A 20,759-nucleotide genomic window follows, 5' to 3' on the forward strand; every position below is an offset into this window, starting at 1 on the left:
CCAAGCATTCTACCGGCAAGGGTGGACCCCCTTAAGGTTATTCCTAGGGTTTTAACCTTTTTCTGCCATCACACCTCCGATTCCGGAGGTACCACTGTCAATCATATTTCCGTACTTCGCAAATCGATGACTTCACCACCTGTATTCTCCAGGATTTTAAAGGCGCCTTTTATTGGTTCAAGAAAGAGGCTTTATACTGTAGATAGGTCATAAACTTATATGTGTTAAACACTTTCCTATTCTACCAATTTTCAAGTGTGTTGTGAGTGGGAAAGTTCGGCTTGCCGTGATTTCTTTCCCAACCCATCCTTGACTAATGGTTCTGGCCACCGGTCGGTATTTACCGGTCCGGTCACCGGTCTTTCTGCTGAGACGTCTTTTCTTACGTCCGTTTCAGCTTTATTTTTAAGTTAATTGTATTAATCTCGGGATTATTCAATGACACAGATTTCCATCTTTTTGTCATTATTTACCACTATTCAGTGGTGTCTAGACTAGAAGATTATCTTGGCAAGAATATAGTTTATTCTACCACAACCTTCCTTACATCTTATACAGATGAGAGCAGGGAAGGTTAGGGATGATCACATCGAACAACGTATCTTGATTTTCTCAATTATGTGGTATCCTAATGAATATACCTGCACATCTACATCTTGATAAGCGAAAATTCGTTTTAGCTGTTTTTAGCTCATCTGATTGCTTCCAATCCGTTAAAAAACATGGCCGCCAGTGGGCGGGGCAGTTTTCATTATTTGGCTATAGAGAAACCTTGTAAACACTCTAGAAGTCAAATTTTTTGCCCAATCATCATAAAAGTTGGTCAAAACATTGGTTCAATTGATGTCTTGGACAAGTTTGAAAATGGTCGAGATCCGTGAAAAAACATGGCCGCCAGTGGGCGGGGCATTTTTCTCTATATGTATATAGTGGCAGTTTTCCCTATTTTGCTATAGAGAAACCTTGTAAACACTCTAGAAGGCACAATTTTTGCCCAATCATCATGAAAGTTGGTCAAAACATTGGTTTTATTGATATCTCGGACGAGTTTGAAAATGGTCGAGATCAGTGAAAAAACATGGCCACCAGTGGGCAGGGCATTTTTCTCTATATGTATATAGTGAAAACATGTGAACACAGTAGAAGTCACATTTTTGGCGCAGGAGGGGGTATTGTTTTGCTCATGTCGATCCGTCCGTCCACCAGATGGTTTCTGGATGATAACTAAAGAGCGCTTATGCCAAGGATCGTGAAACTTCATAGGTACATTGATCATGACTCGCAGATAACCCCTATTGATTTTCAGGTCACTAGGTCAAAGGACAAGGTCACGATGACCCGAAATAGTAAAATGGTTTCTGGATGATAACTCAAGAATGCTTAGGCCTAGGATCATGAAACTTCATAGGTACATTGATCATAACTCGTAGATGACCCCTATTGATTTTCAGGTCACAAGGTCAAAGGTCATGGTCACGATGACCCGAAATAGTAAAATGGTTTCCGGATGATAACTCAAGAACACTTAGGCCTAGGATCATGAAACTTCATAGGTACATTGATCATGACTCGTAGATGACCACTATTGATTTTCAGGTCACTAGGTCAAAGGTCACGGTGACCCGAAATAGTAAAATGGTTTCCGGATGATTACTCAAGAACGCTTATGCCTAGGATCATGAAACTTCATAGGTACATTGATCATGACTCGAAGATGACCCCTATTGATTTTCAGGTCACTAGGTCAAAGGTCAAGGTCACGGTGACCTGAATTAGTAAAATGGTTTCTGGATGATAACTCAAGAATGCTTATGCCTAGGATCATGAAACTTTATAGGTACAATGATCATGACTAGCAGATGACCCCTATTGATTTTCAGGTCACTAGGTCAAAGGTCAAGGTCACGTTGACCTGAAATAGTAAAATTGTTTCTGGATGATAACTCAAGAACGCTTATGCCAAGGTTCATGAAACTTCATAGGTATATTGATCATGACTCGCAGATGACCCCTATTGATTATCAGGTCACTAGGTCAAAGGTCAAGGTCACAGTGCCAAAAAATGTATTCACACAATGGCTGTCAAGGTCACGGTGACTCAACTTAGAAAAATGTTTTCCGGATGATAACTCAAGAATGCTTACACCTAGGATCATGAAACTTCATAGGTACATTGATCATGACTCGCAGATAAAATAATGATGAAACTTGACCAGGATGTTTGTCTGAACAATATCAAGGTCAAGTTTGACATTTGGTAAAGATTGAATGAACCGACTCCTCTCAGGTGAGCAAACTAGGGCCATCTTGGCCCTCTTGTTCATTGACAACACATTTTCACGATTCCTTTGTGATGGTTTCAACCAACACATATCAGTCGTGGTTAACTTGCAGACACGGGGGTGATCATATTTTCACTCCTTGTATTTGGAAATCAGGAACTTATCGTTCGTTGCAAGAACATCTAATTTTCTCTATCGTCTTACTCATACCAGGTCGTCTCAATGCCCTGTTGGACGTTTTGTCTTGCAGTTCTTTCTGTCGAATTATTTTTCCGTTGGGTTCAAATGAATGTAATTGCGCATTCGCGGCAGTGATTTTTCAATGGCGTACAAAAATTGATGCATAGTATATCGAAGAACGTTGTTTATCATCTAACGCTAGTAATGAGCGTTATGCGATCCTAGATCGCAGTATATACCGGTATGCTAACAACGTCAATAATGCAGTTCACAGAAATCAATCCAGCAGGGTGTGCTATTGTTATACATTCGTCCACTTGACATAAACTGAAATATCTTGCCTTCTTGGTGAGTTTTTGGAATAAATGAGTTTTTTTCCATAATTTCATGCAATCTACTTAATGAACCATGGGATTATGGTTCTACTACCTTTTAAGTCTCCTGTACAATTATTTTCAGGAAACTTCTTCACAGGTCAAATATCATATCTCAGAGAGACATATTTTTACTGATCCATGTGCAACTACATGTCTGGCCATTATTTAGTTATCTCTACAGAAGAACGTTTTTTTGTTAAGAGTTTCAATCCTTGTTACTTGTACAAGGATAATTCCATCAGAACTGTATAAAGGTTCTATGGAAATTCTTTTTTGACTTGGTATTCGAGAGCATAGTTATTACCTTAATCACTCTGCTACATACATAGAGGTTTTTCTCATCTTTTTCTTGATGATAAGAAATTTGTTCTTTTCTTCATCAAAGCTTAGAGATTATGCTTTCGTATACCTTGTTTTGTGTAAGTCATCACAACTCTGTGCTGTCTTACTTATTTTGGAACTGATCCAAGCTATGGAACTTCAACACTATGTTTTTCGTTCCTTTACCTTCTTAAGCAGTTTTGGCTTGTGTTACATGTATTGGGATGCTTAATGAGCTTCCTATGAACCATTTCATCAGCCTTATTAACAGTTCAATATAATTTTAAGACGGTTTTCCTTCTTATTATGGCTTTTACCATACAGAGAAGTGAAATTCGTCCTTTTTCTGTTGAATACGACCAATTCCAGTTGGATCTAATGTCGTCTTCACTTTGTTGTGTCAGCCAGGATTCCTTGCTTAATATCAAGTCCTCTATATGGCTTCTTAAAACCTTCAAGTTTCCAAGATGTGTCTGCAGCTTCTATTTCTCTGGGTTAGACCTGGACTAAGAAAGTTACTCTTATCTCTATCTAAGGATTCATTCCTTTTTAGGATCTGACCGCATGAATTAGGAGCTCTGTCTGTTTTGTGGGCATATATTAATCACACCCCACTTTTTGACGTGCTCTTAGCTGCTTTCTGGAGGAATCCGACCACCTTTGTCATCTTTTTATCTTTGATTTCTGAAGTGCCAACAATACAATTTGTATATGTTTGGGCTTGTTGTGGTTTCACTAACGGTAGTGTTTTCTTTACGACATAGACATATTACTTTGTCCGAGAAGTCATAATTAATACCGTTTTAACGAAGATTTCTTGATAACCCTTGTTTAAGGTTTTGCTATCATAGCTGATAACCCTGTTATGAGTTCTACTGTGATGGGAAAATATATACGAACCTTCCCACTGCAGCTGCAAAATCAGCATGAGATAGCAGGTCAGTAGTTATGACATTTAAACAAATTTTTTTAATTAAATTCATTTTAATTATTTAATACTTACCTGCTATCGGTAAGTCCCACCTCCCACCCCGCTATTCGATTAATATTTTTGTTTATATATTGAAAGAATATTGAGGGTTGGTTACCGATTTTTGCCTAGGTTGCATTGCACTATGTTTAACCAGGCCTGTATTACGGTATTGAGGTGGCAGAGGTCCCAGTTAAAATTCCGGATGAGTTAATTCCCCTTGGAAAGGAGAAGCATGAGATAGCAGGTAAGTATTTAATAATTAAAATGAATTTTATTTACAAAATTTGTTTTAAGATAGGCTTCTAAATATAATGGCTGTCAATACCTCACAATTTTGTTGAATAATCTATGAATGCCATCTCTGCTAACAACACTATATTTGATATTCTATTTAAAAGTCTCCCGGCTGTCGGGAATAAACTTTACTAATACAATCATGGATGTTCTTGCATTGTTCCAGATGTGGGTAAAGTGAAAACGGTGGCTGAACTAGAGGGCGAGCTGCAGCGGTCCAGGGAGGCCAAGGGCGTCTACTACCCAGCCAGTGCACGTCCCCACGGCAACTCCGAGAGGAGTACGCCCCAGGGTGAGGGGGACCTGTCGGCCTTCAACAAGCTCATCACACTGATGCAGGCTGGAGAGGCGCGGCCGGTCGAGTCACCTAGCAACGACTCCTTTAAGTACAACCAGCTGGTGAACCTCATGCAGGCTGGAACTGTCAGGACAGCTGAATCACCAAAGGTTTGTTTCACGTGCTTAAGTGTTGTCCAAGATAAGCCTGTTCCCGGCTTTTATGATATTTTTGTTAAAGAAAGTCTCCTCCTAGCAAAAATCCAGTAAAAAAGTAGAGTCGTTCCTGATAGGCCTGTGTGGACTGCAAAGGCCTATCTGGGACGACACTTAAGGCACATGCATAAAACTCAGTTTTCACAGATTATGCAATATCAGGGTTGTCAATTATCCTGATTATTCCAGTAATCCGGATTTTATTTGTCCAGGGTCGATTTGAGATCAATGTAAATCTGATAGGGTTTTTTTGGGTTGGGGGTTGTTCAAGTGCACAATCGTTTAAGAACGTTAAAGCTTCCTCCGAATTTAAGGAATTTGCGCTTTGTTCCAATTTTTCCTGTTACTATATTTATTAATTTCTCATTGGTAAGCAGATGGCACAGACATGAACGGTAACAGTTCTAAAATCTTTGCTACTCTCCAAAAATCTTAATAGTCAAGAAAACATTGCAAATGACTGCAATCTTTAAATATTTTCAGTGATCGTTTAGCTAAGTAAAGCACTGCTCTAACATATTGTAAATCAATATGTTAACCAAATGGTGTATTGTTTATGTATTTGCTAGGTAACTGGTTTTCCTTTTATGCAGTAAAATGATATGCTAATTTTATTCAATGTCCAAAATATGTACATTTGTTTGGACTGACACTTTCAGATACAGTATTTATACCCCCACTAAACGAAGTTTAGGGGGGTATATAGGAGTGAGCTTGTCTGTCGGTCGGTCGGTCCGTGTCCGCTCTCTAATTCAAGTAGTTTTCATCTGATCTTTACCAAACTTGGTCAGAAGTTGTATCTAGATGATGTCTAGGCCAAGTTCGAACATGGGTCTTGCCGGGTAAAAAACTAGGTCACGGGGTCACTTAGTTTGTTTTAAACATTCAGCATGTTGTCCGCTCTGTAATTCATGTAGTTTTCATCAGAGCTTCACCAAACTTGGTCAGAAGTTGTTACTAGATGATGTCTAGGCCAAGTTTGAACATTGGTCATGGCAGGTCAAAAACTAGGTCACGGGATCACTTAGTGCATTTTAAATATTGAGAATGGTGTCAGATCTCTTATTCAAGTAGTTTTCATCCGATCTTCACCAAACTTGATCAGAAGTTGTATGATGTCTAGGTCAAGTTCGAATATGGGTCATGTCGGGTCAAAAACTAGGTCACTGGGTCATTTAGTACGTTTTACACATTCAGCATGGTGTCTGCTCTCTTATTCAAGTAGTTTTCATCCGATCTTCACCACACTTGGTCAGAAGTTTTATCTAGATGATGTGCAGGTCACCGGGTCACTTAGTGCGTTTTAAACATTGAGCATGGTGTCCGCTGTTTTTTGTGAAGACAACATGCAAAATATTCTGTGTCAATGTAGCATGTGGAGGTATTCGTCACGTCTGTGACAAAGCTCTTGTTTTAGTCTATTTTAATTTATTTTCGACATTCTTTCCCAAATATTATAGATAGAAAGTCAAACATACATGCGGTGATACGAATGGTCTGGTTTATAATATTTTGCATTGTTTTCACCAGAAATTGCAACTAGAAAACTATGTTACAATAAGTTATGGCTCAGGGATGGGTGGGGGGTCTCTGCCCTTTTTCACCGTGTAGGACCTGCGGCCCCAGACCCACGGCCTAATTTTCTGGTTTTCCAATTTGGGAAAATTGACAACCCTTTATATGCATTGCTTTCTTATCTATTGGAAGTTCCTTACCTGTTATCAAGCTTCAGGAAGAGTTGTCTGCACCAGGACAAAACAATCTTTTAATCAACCGTAGCTGACTAGCATAGGATGCCTTGCTTGTACCAATTTATTTTCCACTACCGGTGAAACCGCAAGGGACTTATTGTTTGCGCTTAGTCTGTCTGTCTGTCCGTTACACTTTTCTGGATCCTGCGATAACTTTAAAAGTTCTTCATATTTTTTCATGAAACTTAAAACATGGATAGATGGCAATATGGAGATTATGCACATCATTTCATTTTGTTCCTACGTCAAGAGTTCTGGTTGCCATGGCAACAAATAAAAAAAAAATACTGACAATGGTGGAGTTTCACCGCTAGAGTACAATATTGCTTGGCAATCTCTTGTTTGCAGATAAGTTCTTAACTTGGTAAATTGGGTGGATTTTCATGATAATGTTTGCATATCCATGTTGCAGTTGAAGACAGATGGGCCCTCCGTCACTCATATTCCCAGCCATTTCAAGTCCCAGCAGATGATGCAAGGAGGTACCCAGGGGATGCAAGTATCGGGCCAACCCCAACAAGCCCCGCCCCCCCAGGCACCTTTGTCTCACATGCAGCAAGCCCAGTACCACATACATGGCAGAATGATACAGAAGATTGATTCACATGGAACGCCTGGACAACAACAGGTATGGGAAGAAGAATATCATTTATGAAAAAATAAAAATATGCCTATAAACTCTTTTCTTAGCTAAGCTACATGTACATTGAGCTTGTAGAGACACTAAGGGCTTTTTATGCCCCTCTTAAAAAAAGAAGGGGTATATTGTTTTGCTAGATGTTGGTGGGTCAGTCTGTCGGTAGACCAGTTCATTTGCGATCAATAACTTGTCAAAGATTTGACTAAACGTCAAGGTCACAAAGTGTGAAAATCGTTTCTGATCTATAACTTGTCAACCAATTGACAAACTGGCTTGATACTTCACATGTGTGAATTGGCCAAGGACAGTAGATGACCCCTGTTGAATTGGGGTCACTAGGTCAAAGGTCAAGGTCGCTATCACCAAGTGTGAAAATCGTTTCCAATTATTAACTCGTCAACAAATTGACCGATTGGCTTGATGCTTAACATGTACAGTGGCCTTGGACAGTAGATGACCCTTATTGAAATTGGGGTCACTATGGCAAGGTCACTATCACACTTAGTGTGAAAATGGTTTCCGATCAATAACTCGTCAACGAATTGACCAATTGTCTTAAAATTGCGGTCACTAGGTCAAAGGTCAAAGTCACTTTTACACACAAAGTGTGGAATCATTTCTGATCAATAACTCATTAACTGAGTCATTGATTGGCTTCATACTTCCCATGTGCATTGGCATTGGACAGTAGATGAACCCAATCGGAAAGGGGTCACTAGGTAAGAGGTCATGGTCACTGGCACAATAAGTGGGAAAAACGTTTCTAATCAATGACTCGTCAACAAATCGACTGATTGGCTTGATACTTCCCATGCACATCATCCTTGGACAGTAGATGACCCCTATCTAAAAGGTCAAGGTTACTGTCACAATAGGTGTGAAAACTGTTTCCGATCAATAACTCATCAACGAATTGACCGATTGGCTTGAAACTTCTCATTCGCATTGGCCTTGGACAGTAGATGACCCCGATTGAAATTGGGGTCACTAGTTCAAAGCACTGTTTGGTGTGGGGGGGGGGCATATGTCTCAGACCGCAGAACTCTTGTTCCTTGGAGCAACCATTACTTGATGTGTTAATGAGAAGGCTGTATGAGTGGAGATGTCTTATAGGACCTCTGTGTTCTGGCCTTTTCCTGGCATATCCATGTTTTTAGAATTGTCTTATGATTATTATATCTCAATTTTATTTTATTATATAAGTTAAGAGATAAAGAACTAGTTTTTCCCTAATCAGTTGACTTTTTGTGCAAACAAATAATCCCAAACTTGCATTTTTCCCACAATGGTCAGAAAAATGCCTTGTGTTGCAAGGTGGACACCTTATACACAGACATCCTATGACCTCATTTTTTTTTCTTAATACACATTATTAATTAATCAATTAATATGATGAATTCTTTGTAGGTTTTTAATGAGTGCCTGTAAGTGCTAAAAGAAACTAGAATAGCAATAAGCAGCGGCAGTTTGTTTATTATGAAAAAAAAATGTTAAAATTGACTACTATACATGTTTTTTTTTGCTCAGTATGAAGTTTAAAAAAAGTAATGTCTTCGCTTTTGATTGACCAGAATGTGCGTGGAAGCCTTGATGAGATACAGTTTGATATGATGGATGGTTACCATGGAAACATGACTCCACCTCCCAGTTTTCAGCACCCAATCAACCTCAGTGATGCATCAGCAGCACAAAAGCAATTTTTTGAGGTAATACTAGAGACAAAAAAATACTGGTGTTCAAATATGTAGAGATTCTTGATATATTTCTTTGACAATAGAACACTGTTAGGCAATTTTTAAACCGTCAATTTGTTTAACAACTAATAGCAGGGGCTTGTAAAATACTGTATAGTGTCAATGTTTTAATCTATAGTATAAATTACTTGTACATATGTTTCACTTTAAGCTGTTGGGTGAAACCATTGTATATTACTTGTATACATGTTTATTTACCCAATTATACAAGGGTAATTGTCCATGCATTAAGGCATTTGTCTGATAGGCTTTAAGACCTTAATCTGGTTGCAAAGACGCATGATCACGGTGTTTATAGATAAGGGGAATAGAGCATAGTTCTGGTAAAATAGCATTTGAAAATAAACTGTCTGACAATTCAGATTCATCAATATTGGACGAAAACCCGCATGTCTGAAAATTAAGAGAAAAGGAGATTTTTTGGTGGTATAAATGAAAATGGTATATATATGGTATATATAGTGTCGGAAAATTTAAAGTGATTTCAAATTTAGAGTAGTTACCTTCCTAGAACATAAGCAAGCTATTGTGCTGTTTGTGCAGGCTCTTCAGCGGAACAAAGAGGAGCAGCTTCAGAAGAGGCAGGCTGTGATCCAGACCATGAGACTACAGCAGAACATGGGGCCAGGATCAGCACAAGTCCAACTCACACCGAGCGGCAGTCAGCAACAGGTAGCGCACAGCTGGCATTTCCTAAATAAAGAAGTGTCTTGGTTAATGATAAGGAATATGTTTAGCCAGTTTCTTGAATTTTCATAAGAAACTGGAATTTGGAATGTAACTAAATTGCAAAATTTGTTTGGCAAGGGCTATTTTGAATAGTGTTAAATCTATTGGACTGTTGGAAAAGGTTTTTCCTTATTTCATTATTTACCACATTGAAAATGTCTTTCTTCTTGCCAGTCCTCCCAGGCTAGACGTCCGTCATCTGGTGACCCAATCATGAACTTCCTGAAGGCCAACCCAACCATCATAACAAAGCCTGCATCTCCAACCCCACCTCCTCAGCAAGGGGGGGCTATGGCAATGATGGGCGTGATCCATCCCCCTCCCCGGGGCCCTACCCCTTCCCCAGTACTCCAGTCTGCCCTGTTGCAGAGACAGGCACCTGGTACTCCAAGGGTTCCCTCACCTATCAGTAAGCTGTTTATTTTTACCCTTTTCCACTTAGAAGCAAAGTGAAAATGGCCATGTGGAAACAGCATAAAACCAGAACAGCCTGAGAGTAACTAGCAGTCTGTTCAGGTTTTGTGCTGTTTCCTGCTCATCAGTATCTAAGGTTTAGAGATGAACTTTCTATGGAACTACAAATGCGTGAAAATACATATCTAAGTGTTAAATGGTTTAATCAAATATGAAAAATAATAATAAAGAAATTTATGAATATACATAATTATATGCAGTATAGCCCCTCAAAAAAAGCTTAAGCTATATTGAAGTCAATCCTCAGTGATTTTTTTTTTGGCCCAATTGAGAAAACTACCAGTACCATACCAATTAAGGAAATTTAGCGCACAAAACCATGAAAATGGGAAAATCTGTGTTGTGAAATCTTCAGATTGAGAAGTTTGGGTATTTTTAATTTTTAAATTGCACAAATCGATTCAAATATTCATTTTTTATGCATTTTGGCTTGACATGTTCAGTTTTTGTGCTCCTTTTTATTTGTAAATAGCGGATAATACACTTTTGGAACAAAATGTGCAAATTTTCCCTTCTCTTGGATAATTTTTCAGACAATTGGACATTTTGTAGTTTTTACTTAATTGAAAAAAAGTACTTTATTAAGAAGGAAAAGAATTGCTTCTGCTGACTGTTGCTCTGTCAGTCTGCCTGAAACAAAGTAAAACTCGGTGATAAAATTGAAAAATTGACATTGTATTATCCCTTTAACATGCAGACAAGGTAACTCTGGGAACCTCCTGGGGACCGTTTCAATAAACATCGTAGTACACATTTACGATACAATACATTTTTCAAAGATATATAATTGCTTAAGTCCATATCATATGATTATAAATTTTCAGTACCTAATTAATTACATAGGCATCTCAAGCGCCGTATATATTTGACGAGCATGATGATCTAGTTCGTCTACTTATTAAGATTACAAAATTATCTGGTAAGTTAAAATTGTCGTACGATCGTTAATGAAACGGCCCCCTGGCCAGGCAGACTACACAACTGCATTGGCTATTCTGGAGCTTCCCTGGCCATATATGGCATAAGATCCATTATTGCATGAGTTGGCTCCTAGCACTGATGTTTGTGTTTTCCAGTGTTTAGCCAGCAGCCTCCCATGCACCTGAACGCTCCATCTCCAATCCACCCTGCTCAAGGGGGATCACTCCCGCAGTCACCAGTGGGACAGACACCCGGTGTATGTGCCCCTTTTAAGACATATTGAGTCGTGTTCTGAGAAAACTGGGCTAAATGCATGTGCGTAAAGTGTCGTCCCAGATTAGCCTGTGCAGTCCGCACTTTTATGACATTTTTCGTTTAAATGAAGACTCTTCTTAGCAAAAATCCAATTTAGGCGGAAAGTGTCGTCCCTGATTAGCCTGTGTGGACTGCACAGGCTAATCTGGGATGACACTTTACGCACATGCATTATGCCCAGTTTTTTCAGAACATGACTCAATTAATGCTGATGAGTTGTATAACTTTATTTAACTTTTAGATAATTGAATAGCTCTGTACAATGCTTTACCATGTATTACAAGCAAACTACGTGTAACACAACCAAATTTGTTAAGGCCTAAATGGAGAAACAGTTCAAATTTATAGCAAATTGGCATATCAGACTGAAAGTTTGCTGCCATTTTACTTTTGCCCAATTTGTTGATTAAATGACTGAAATATAGATCAGTGTCATCGAATGGCAAACTGAGTATAGCAAACCTTAAGCAAAATAAGCATAGTTTACATGGCACTGTAATATTTATTCGAGTATAATACCATTTTGCCTTTGGTTAAAAACCATTGTGCGAGCATACTGCTTTACATTTAAATTTGAAATGAGTTACAATCCCACTTTCACAGTGAGTTCAAAAATACTTAGATTTCTGTGCAGATATGATGCTATAATAATACTGTTTAAAGTTCAATATTTGTACACACCTATCACTGTGATCACATTATTTCACATTCTCAACAGTCACTGCATCCCAATTTGCTTAAACAGTGCTTTAAATTACAAAGTGGGAAACAAAAAAGACAGGTTTTTCATATTTTATTTATCATTTTAATTGTCTAACAAACTGTTGCTACCTTGATAACACCTATGTTTACCCCGCTATTCAGTATGTTAACAACAGCCCTTTTTACCTGCAAGATAATAGGGTATTCTGGAAATACAAACATGGCGTCTATAATGGACATTTACGATGGCAAAATTGATATGCAGATTTGCTGCAAGAAAAGCATTGTAACAATGTTTAACACACAACGACTTATTTGGTACAAAACTGCCCATCAGTGTGTGTTTTTACGCCCCCGGTAGGAGGGCATATAGTGATCGGACTGTCCGTCTGTCTGTCCGTCTCTCCGTCACACTTTGCGTTTAGGTTTCGAAATCTGTGTTTAGGTTTTGAAAAATGCTCATAACTTCTATGTCCCTTGAGATATAACCTTCATATTTGGTATGCATGTGTATATGCACAAGGCCTTTCCATACTCACAAAAATGTTGACCCCTGTGACCTTGACGTTGAACTTAAGGTCCGCGTTTAGGTTTCGAAATCTGCGTTTATGTTTTGAAAAATGCTCATAACTTCTATGTCCCTTGAGATATAACCTTCATATTTGGTATGCATGTGTATATGGACAAGGCCTTTCCATACGCTCAAAAATGTTGACCCCTGTGACCTTGACCTTGAACTTAGGATCCGTGTTTAGGTTTCGAAATCTGCGTTTAGGTTTCGAAAAAAGCTCATAACTTCTATCAAGCGTTTATAGGGGGCATAAGTCATACTATGGTGACAGCTCTTGTTTAGTTCAAAATTGGGGCCGGTATACAGCCCAATTTCAAATGGAAAAAAAGCAAAACAACAACAACACTAATTTCCCAATTTAAGTCAAAACACTGCAATTTTTCTCAACCCCAAAGGCACCAGGATCCATTCCCAAAATGGTGGAAAAATACACTGCCCATAACACATGATAAAGTTTAATAAATTACCAACAATGTAATTCTCCATCAGTTAATGAAATAATAATGGTTCAATAACTTTGAAAAAAAAAATTATAACATTTATTTTAAATGGCGCTATTTGCAGTTTGCCATGTTTAATGGTGATGACAGGGGTGTCAATTTTCCGGATTATTCCGGAAATCCGGATTTCAGCCGACTTTCTTACAAGTCAACGAAACGTTGCACATGTCTGCCATCATGAAATATTCTAAGTGATAGATTAACATGGCTAAGCAGTTCAATAGCATATTGTAAAGCAATATGTAAACCAAATTATATGATTGATTACGCATTTGCTAGGTAAATGGTTTTCATTTCGGAATTCAAACGTTACGCACATTTTATTTCATGTGCAAAAAAATTTACATTTTTATGCCCCCAAGGGAGGGCATATAGTGATCGTCTGTCTGTCTTTCCGTCACACTTTGCGTTTAGGTTTCGACAAATGCTCATAACTTCTATGTCGCTTCAGATGTAACCTTCATATTTGATATGCATGTGTATATGGAAAATGCCTCTCCATATGCCCACAAATTTTGACCCCTATGACCTTGAACTTAGGGTCTGCGTTTAGGTTTCGAAATCTGCGTTTTGGTTTCAAAAATGCTCCTAACTTCTATCAAAGCATTTATGGGGGGCATATGTCATCCTATGGAGACAACTCTAGTTTAAGTGTTGTTTACGTTTACAGCATTTTTTGCAGATTTTTTTTTTTGTTACATCCATTATAAACAAACCTATAACGACGAATACGGATGCTGTGATGTGGACAGTCTGATTAATAGTATTTTGCATAGTGTTCACCAGAAATTGCAACTAGTAATACTATAAAATAGTACAATTAGAGAGGGCTCGAGGGGGGGGGGGGGGCATTGCCTTTTATCTCCGTTGGGGACCTGTATTCCCAGACTTCCAGTCTAATTTTCCGGATTTTAAATTTGGGACAATTTACACCCCTGGATGAAATAAAATTGATGGTGGTCTGTGATGAACACCTTATGAGAACACTTTTAGATGTAGCAAGTCTAAACAAATTGGGTTTAATGCATATGTTTTAAGCGTTTGGCTTTATGCATTTGCATTAAGTTCATCCCTTTTTAGCTCGTTCACAGGCTAATCCTTGACAGCACTTTCTGCCTATATAGGATTATCCTATATAAGAGACTTTTTTCAAAAAGAAAGATTCCAGAAAAGCGGAAACTTTTATTAGCATATGCGGACTGAACAGGCTATTCTGGGACGACACTTAATGCAAATGCATTAAGCCCTGTGTTCCCAGAATGAGGCTCATATGTTTGCAGTCTGTGAACTCCATCCGACCTCCTGCTGTGCCGCGCGTGCCCAGCCCCCAGGAGCTGATTGTTCACACCCAGGCCATCCTGCAGAACGCTCTCATCAAAAAGCAGCTAGAGGACCAGAAGGAGCGATTCTACAAGAAACAGCAGGAGAGGTAGGGCACACACCTTGTATACAGTAAGATAGGTAGGGCACACACCTTGTATACAGTAAGATAGGTAGGGCACACACCTTGTATACAGTAAGATAGGTAGGGCACACACCTTGTATACAGTAAGATAGGTAGGGCACATACCTTGTATACAGTAAGATAGGTAGGGCACACACCTTGTATACAGTAAGATAGGTAGGGCACACACCTTGTATACAGTAAGATAGGTAGGGCACACACCTTGTATACAGTAAGATAGGTAGGGCACATACCTTGTATACAGCAGTTAAGGTAGGGATCACCCATTGACTAGTATAGGACAATTCTACAAGAAACAACAGGACTAGTAGGGCAAACACCTTGTATAGAACACTTACGCAAGAAACAGCAGAAGTGTAAGGGCACGCACCTTGTATAGAACACTTCTATAAGAAACTGCTATTGAATACCCTCAGTTTTGGGACAGGAAGGGCAAAGCCTTTCTATGGAATACCCTCAGTATTGGAAGAGGTAGGGCAAAAGCCTTGTTAAGGAATATCCTTAGTATTGGGAGAGACAGTGAAAAAGCCTTGCTATGGAATACTGTCACTATTGGGAGAGGTAGGGCAAAAGCCTTGCTATGGAATACTGTCACTATTGGGAGAGGTCGGGCAAAAGCCTTGCTATGGAATACCCTCAGTAATGGGAGAAGCAGGGCAAAAGCTTTCCTATGGAATACCCTCAGTTTTGTGTAGGTTCCGCAAAATCCTTGCTATGGAATACCCTCAGTATTTGGGAAGGTAGGCCAAAAGCCTTGCTATGGAATACCCTCAGTTATGGGAGAGGTGGTGCAAAAGCCTTGCTATGGAATACCCTCAGTAATGGGAGAGGTAGGGCAAAAGCCTTGCTATGGAATACCCTCAGTATTGGGAGAGGTAGGGCAAAAGCCTTGCTATGGAATACCCTCAGTATTGGGAGAGGTTGGGCAAAAGCCTTGCTATGGAATACCATCAGTATTGGGGGACGTCGGGCAAAAGCCTTGCTATGGAATTCCCTGGGTATTAGGGAGGTTGGGCAAAAGCCTTGCTTTGGAATACCCTTGGTATTGGGAGAGGTAGGGCAAATGCCTTGCAATATAACGCCCCAATTATTTGGAGAGTCAGGGCAAAATCCTTGCTATGGAATATCCTCAGTATTGACAGAGGTAGGGCAAAAGCCTTGCTATGACATAATCTCAGCATTGGGAGAGGTAGGGCATTGGCCTTGCTATGAAATACCCGTAGTATTGGGAGAGGTATGGCAAAATCCTTGTTATGGAGTACCTGCAGTAATGGGAGAGGTAGGGCAAAATCCTTGCTATGGAATACGCTCAGCATTGGGAGAGGTCGGGCAAAAGCCTTGCTATGGAATACCTTAAGTATTTTGGAGAGGTAAGGCAAAAGCCTTGCTATGGAATACCCTCAGTATTTGGAGAGGTAAGGCAAAAGCCTTGCTATAGAATACCCTCAGTATTTGGAGAGGTAAGGCAAAAGCCTTGCTATGGAATACCCTCAGCATTGGGAGAGGTAAGGCAAAAGTCTTGATATTGAATAACCTCAGCATTGGGAGAGATAAGGCATAAGCCCTGCTATGGAATACGCTCAGCATTGGGAGAGTACGGCAAAAGCCTCGCTATGGAATACGCTCAGCATTGGGATAGGTAACGCATTTGACTTTTTGTTCATTGTAGATTATTTAGTTGATTTGTCTGTGGCCAAACATTTGTTTTGGGGATAGTAGTGTCAGATACACATTTCCAGCTTGTATGGAAGTTTAGTGTTTTTGTATAGTTGTATTAGTTTGGATGTTTTCAGAGTGAAGTCTCCCAACCTCTTGGTTGCACCTCCACCAGGCAGTGTTTTCTCCGTTGCCACACCCACAGTTACCCTGCCACCTGCAATGAGCACATCCACACCAGCTAAGGTCAGCAAACTGTTGCTTTTTAAATTCTAAGAACTTAGGGTGTTACACTAGATCAGTTGAAGTGCCCTTATGTTTTCAAGTTTATTGATAAATATGAAAATGAACTTTAAATAAAAACTTTCTTTGAGGGGAATGGATATTTTCTTCCATTCCCATACTTTGTATTTTGCAATTCATTGATGAATATTAATTAATTGATAAAAGATGTTACAGTAACTATTACTTGTTTGCAGCATAATGAAAATGGTATCCCTTTATTCAGTTGTCTTTTAAACATCAAAACAATTTTACTTCTACTTGAATACTACAGTCCTTATCAAATTAATTTCGAGTTGGATTGCTTATAAATGTTCATAAATTTAAACAAACTTATGTCAGAGCCCTGTGAATGTTTCAGTAAGTTAAAAAAACACCATTCATACATTGCTTCTGTTTTACAGATCACAGCCTGAATCCTGTTGACCGTAAAATTTACATTAAAAGTATTACAAATCTGCAATAATAAATATACTTGACTAATGTTAAATTCATGATAAACCTGTTGAAAATTCTTTTATTAAATAATTCATCTTTTTAAAAACACATTCACAGAAAAATTAAGACTAATTATAGAAAATTATTTTAGCAAATTGTTTTCTCTAATCTGGTTCTCAGAGGTCCCATGAACATTTCTGATCTCTTCTTGCCTATTAATGACATGTACCCATCCCCCCAGGCTCCAGTGAATGTGGCGTTCACACCGACGTCCGTGATTCGTAAGATGCACTCAGAGAAGGCCAATGAGAAGGAGAAACTACGCAGAGACAGTATTGACACTGAGCACCTTGGTAATATACATACTGTTGGACTATTGCTGAGACTTAACCTAAACCAATGTTTGCTCTTAACTGCTACAGTTTTATGGTTCCAAAATAGTTCCAGTTATATTTGTACCTGATTACTTTGTACACATTCTTTGCCACCAAGGCTTTATCAGTGTTAGTTATGATGTCACTTTTCTTACACAAATAACTTATGTAATTTAAGTGGTCACATTAAAGCTAATTATATCTCAAGAACTGCCAAATAAGGTGTACCAGATGGTGATATTAATTGCCAGCTCATGCAATGTAGCAAACAATTTCTCGCTAAGTGCTGACATTCCCCATGCTCTGTGTATTTCAGAAGGGAAGGAGGAGTCTCAGGTAGCTGACAGGGAGCTCTCCCAGGAGCTGCATGCTGGAAAGCCCCGCCCTGCCTCCCCCCGGGCCTCCAGTGCTGCGACCACTCCCGCCTCTTATCAGGCACCACACACCAGCATTCCTCCGCCGACCATGCTCCACACCGTTCCACCTCCTCCTCTTCCCAACCATAACCAGGTCCTACCTAATTTGGTTTCCGTGTTGCCACCTGGTGCTTCTGCGGTGATACCGGGCATTTTACCGCCATTTAACTCTAACCATATGACACACATGCCCCCTCCACTCCCCCTGGTCTCCACCCACCTCCCCCCGCCACTTCTCAGCCCCGGTACAGCAGGCCTGCCCACGTTTCCACTGCCACACGGCGGCGGCCATCAGTCCCTGACACTGTCCAGCACCCAGGATCAGGTACGACACTGGCCTGTGTGTGCTCTCTCTCATTGTGTAGTGTTCACGTGTGTACTGGCCCAGAACTTCTCATCATCATCGTGTGTATAAACATACATCAAACTGCAGATGTTTATGTATTTTTTTCTGTCATTTTCTCAGCAGTTATTTGAGTATTTGTTTCATTTTATTCTTTTCTTTGAATATTTGCTAACTGGTTATGGCTTACTTTAAATGTGTGTGTAAAACAATTTGTCCATTATCAAAAACTGTTAAGAAATTAAATTAAGGAAGAACCATATGTTAGAAAGTAGCTTATTATTGGCGGCACAATAATTTAAAAAAATTATGACTGTGAAGGGCTGGCAAGATCAGTTGGTTGAGTGTTGGACTACAAATCCTATGATCGTGTGTTGCATTCCCAGTCCAGCCACATATCTTGAATGAAGATTGGTCACAAAATTATTCATCCCTCAATCTCGCATTTAAAAGATCAGTTACTGGCCCAAGTATGTGCACTTATTCCTGGAAAACCAGCTTACCCAATGAAAGTGTAGTTTAAGTGATGTTGCTTATATTACAGAAACAATATATATTTTAGATCAACTGTAGCAATTTTATTTATGTCTGCCAACAAAACCTTAAATAGCAATCACACGTATTTAACCAATATAACCAATGAAATTTAGCTTATCAACATGTCCTTCCTGTACCACTCTCTTGTATGAAAGCATATTGCTATGGTCAAAGCGGGGAATGGTTCAGCTTTCAACGTTCATTATCTTTTTATGCCCCCTTAGTTAAAGTTTTGCAATGACTTTAGCATTATTGAAGATAGCAACTTGATATTTGGCATGTATGTGTATCTCATGGAGCTGCACATTTTGAGAGGTGAAAGGTCAAGGTCATCCTTCAAGGTCAAAGATCAAATATATGGCTTCAAAGCGGCGCAATAGGGGGCATTGTGTTTCTGACAAACACATCTCTTGTTCTCTGTTAAAATTTCTTCTAATTGTTAAGATTATTTAATTTTTGCAATTTGTTAATGTCTCAATTCTTAATGTTTTTTTGCCCCTGGTAGGGTGGCATATAGCAGTTGAACTGTCCGTCAGTCCGTCTGTCAGTCCGTCAGTCTGTGCGTCAGTCCGAAAACTTTAACATTGGCCTTTACTTTTGCAATATTGAAGATAGCAACTTGATATTTGGCATGCATGTGTATCTCATAAAGCTGCACATTTTGAGTGGTGAAAGGTCAAGGTCATCCTTCAAGGTCAAAAGTCAAAAAATACAATCCAAGGGAAGTAATAAGCTTTAAAAGGGAGATAATTTCTAAACCTGCCAAATGATATATTGAAATTTTATTTCAAGGCGGTGCAACAGGGGGCATTGTGTTTCTGACAAACACATCTCTTGTTATACATGCGTGTGAATTTAAATTCCTACATAAAACCAACATTAATCTTCTCCAATTGGTTTAATCCAAAAATTGAAGATGTTTAGAAATCCAGTGTGTCAGCCATTGATAATGCAATTGAAGAAATAGAAGCTCGTGGCTGAACTATTAATCTTGTATAACATGGCAGATGTCAGAAGACATAGCTACATTAAAATTCTTAGCTATTGACAAAGCAAACAAAATGCCTTTCAAAAATAATGTCGAGATACTTTTTATTAGCTCATCTATTTTTTGAAAAAAAATTATGAGCTATTGTCATCACCTTGGCGTCTGCGTCGGCGTTGGCGTCCGGTTAAGTTTTGCGTTTAGGTCCACTTTTCTCAGAAAATATCAATGCTATTGCATTCAAACTTGGTACACTTACTTACTATCATGAGGGGACTGGGCAGGCAAAGTTAGATAACTCTGGCGTGCATTTTGACAGAATTATGTGCCCTTTTTATACTTAGAAAATTGAAAATTTTGGTTAAGTTTTGCGTTTAGGTCCACTTTTCTCAGTGAGTATCAATGCTATTGCATTCAAACTTGTTACACTTACTTACTATCATGAGGGGACTGGGCAGGCAAAGTTAGATAACTCTGGCATGCATTTTGACAGAATTATGTGCCCTTTTTATACTTAGAAAATTGAAAATTTTGGTTATGTTTTGTGTTTAGGTCCATTTTATTCCTTAAGCATCAAAGCTATTGCTTTCATACTTGCAACACTTACTAACTTTCATAAGGGGACTGTGCAGGCAAAGTAATGTAACTCTGACTGGCATTTTGACAGAATTATGTGCCCTTTTTATACTTAGAAAATTGAAAATTTGATTAAGTTTTGTGTTTAGGTCCACTTTATTCCTACAGTATCAAAGCTATTGCTTTCATACTTGCAACACTTATTAACTATCATAAGGGGACCGTGCAGGCAAAGTTATGTAGCTCTGACTGGCATTTGGACGGAATTATGGGCCCTTTATACTTAGAAAATTGAAAATTTGGTTAAGATTTATGTTTTGGTCCACTTTACCCCTAAAGTATCATAGATATTGCTTTCATACTTGGAACACTCAAAAACTATCATAAGGGTACAGTAAAAGGACAAGTTGC

The 20,759-nt window shown here is 39.0% G+C and overlaps 1 protein-coding gene across 23 annotated transcripts in view; it reads left to right on the forward strand.

The window, feature by feature from the left end:
* The window catches only part of LOC127854237 (eukaryotic translation initiation factor 4E transporter-like), a 78,723-nt gene that overhangs the window by 32,865 nt on the left and 25,099 nt on the right, over window positions 1-20,759 (forward strand). For 19 of the 23 annotated variants that reach the window (XR_008036994.1, XR_008036995.1, XR_008036997.1 and 16 more), the window contains exons 14-23: window positions 4,594-4,874; window positions 7,083-7,298; window positions 8,882-9,016; window positions 9,608-9,736; window positions 9,968-10,202; window positions 11,344-11,444; window positions 14,557-14,705; window positions 16,520-16,643; window positions 17,359-17,470; window positions 17,808-18,232. Coding sequence is in view for 6 of the 23 variants with exons in the window: in XM_052389258.1 (XP_052245218.1) it covers window positions 4,594-4,874; window positions 7,083-7,298; window positions 8,882-9,016; window positions 9,608-9,736; window positions 9,968-10,202; window positions 11,344-11,444; window positions 14,557-14,705; window positions 16,520-16,643; window positions 17,359-17,470; window positions 17,808-18,232 (1,907 nt within the window). In the remaining 17 variants the exon portion in view is untranslated. The remainder of the gene's footprint in view (window positions 1-4,593; window positions 4,875-7,082; window positions 7,299-8,881; window positions 9,017-9,607; window positions 9,737-9,967; window positions 10,203-11,343; window positions 11,445-14,556; window positions 14,706-16,519; window positions 16,644-17,358; window positions 17,471-17,807; window positions 18,233-20,759) is intronic. The other 4 variants (XM_052389355.1, XM_052389366.1, XM_052389349.1 and 1 more) reach the window with 4 other exon arrangements.

This window comes from Dreissena polymorpha, chromosome 1, assembly GCF_020536995.1.
Source record: "Dreissena polymorpha isolate Duluth1 chromosome 1, UMN_Dpol_1.0, whole genome shotgun sequence".
Taxonomy (NCBI): Eukaryota; Metazoa; Mollusca; class Bivalvia; order Myida; family Dreissenidae; genus Dreissena; species Dreissena polymorpha.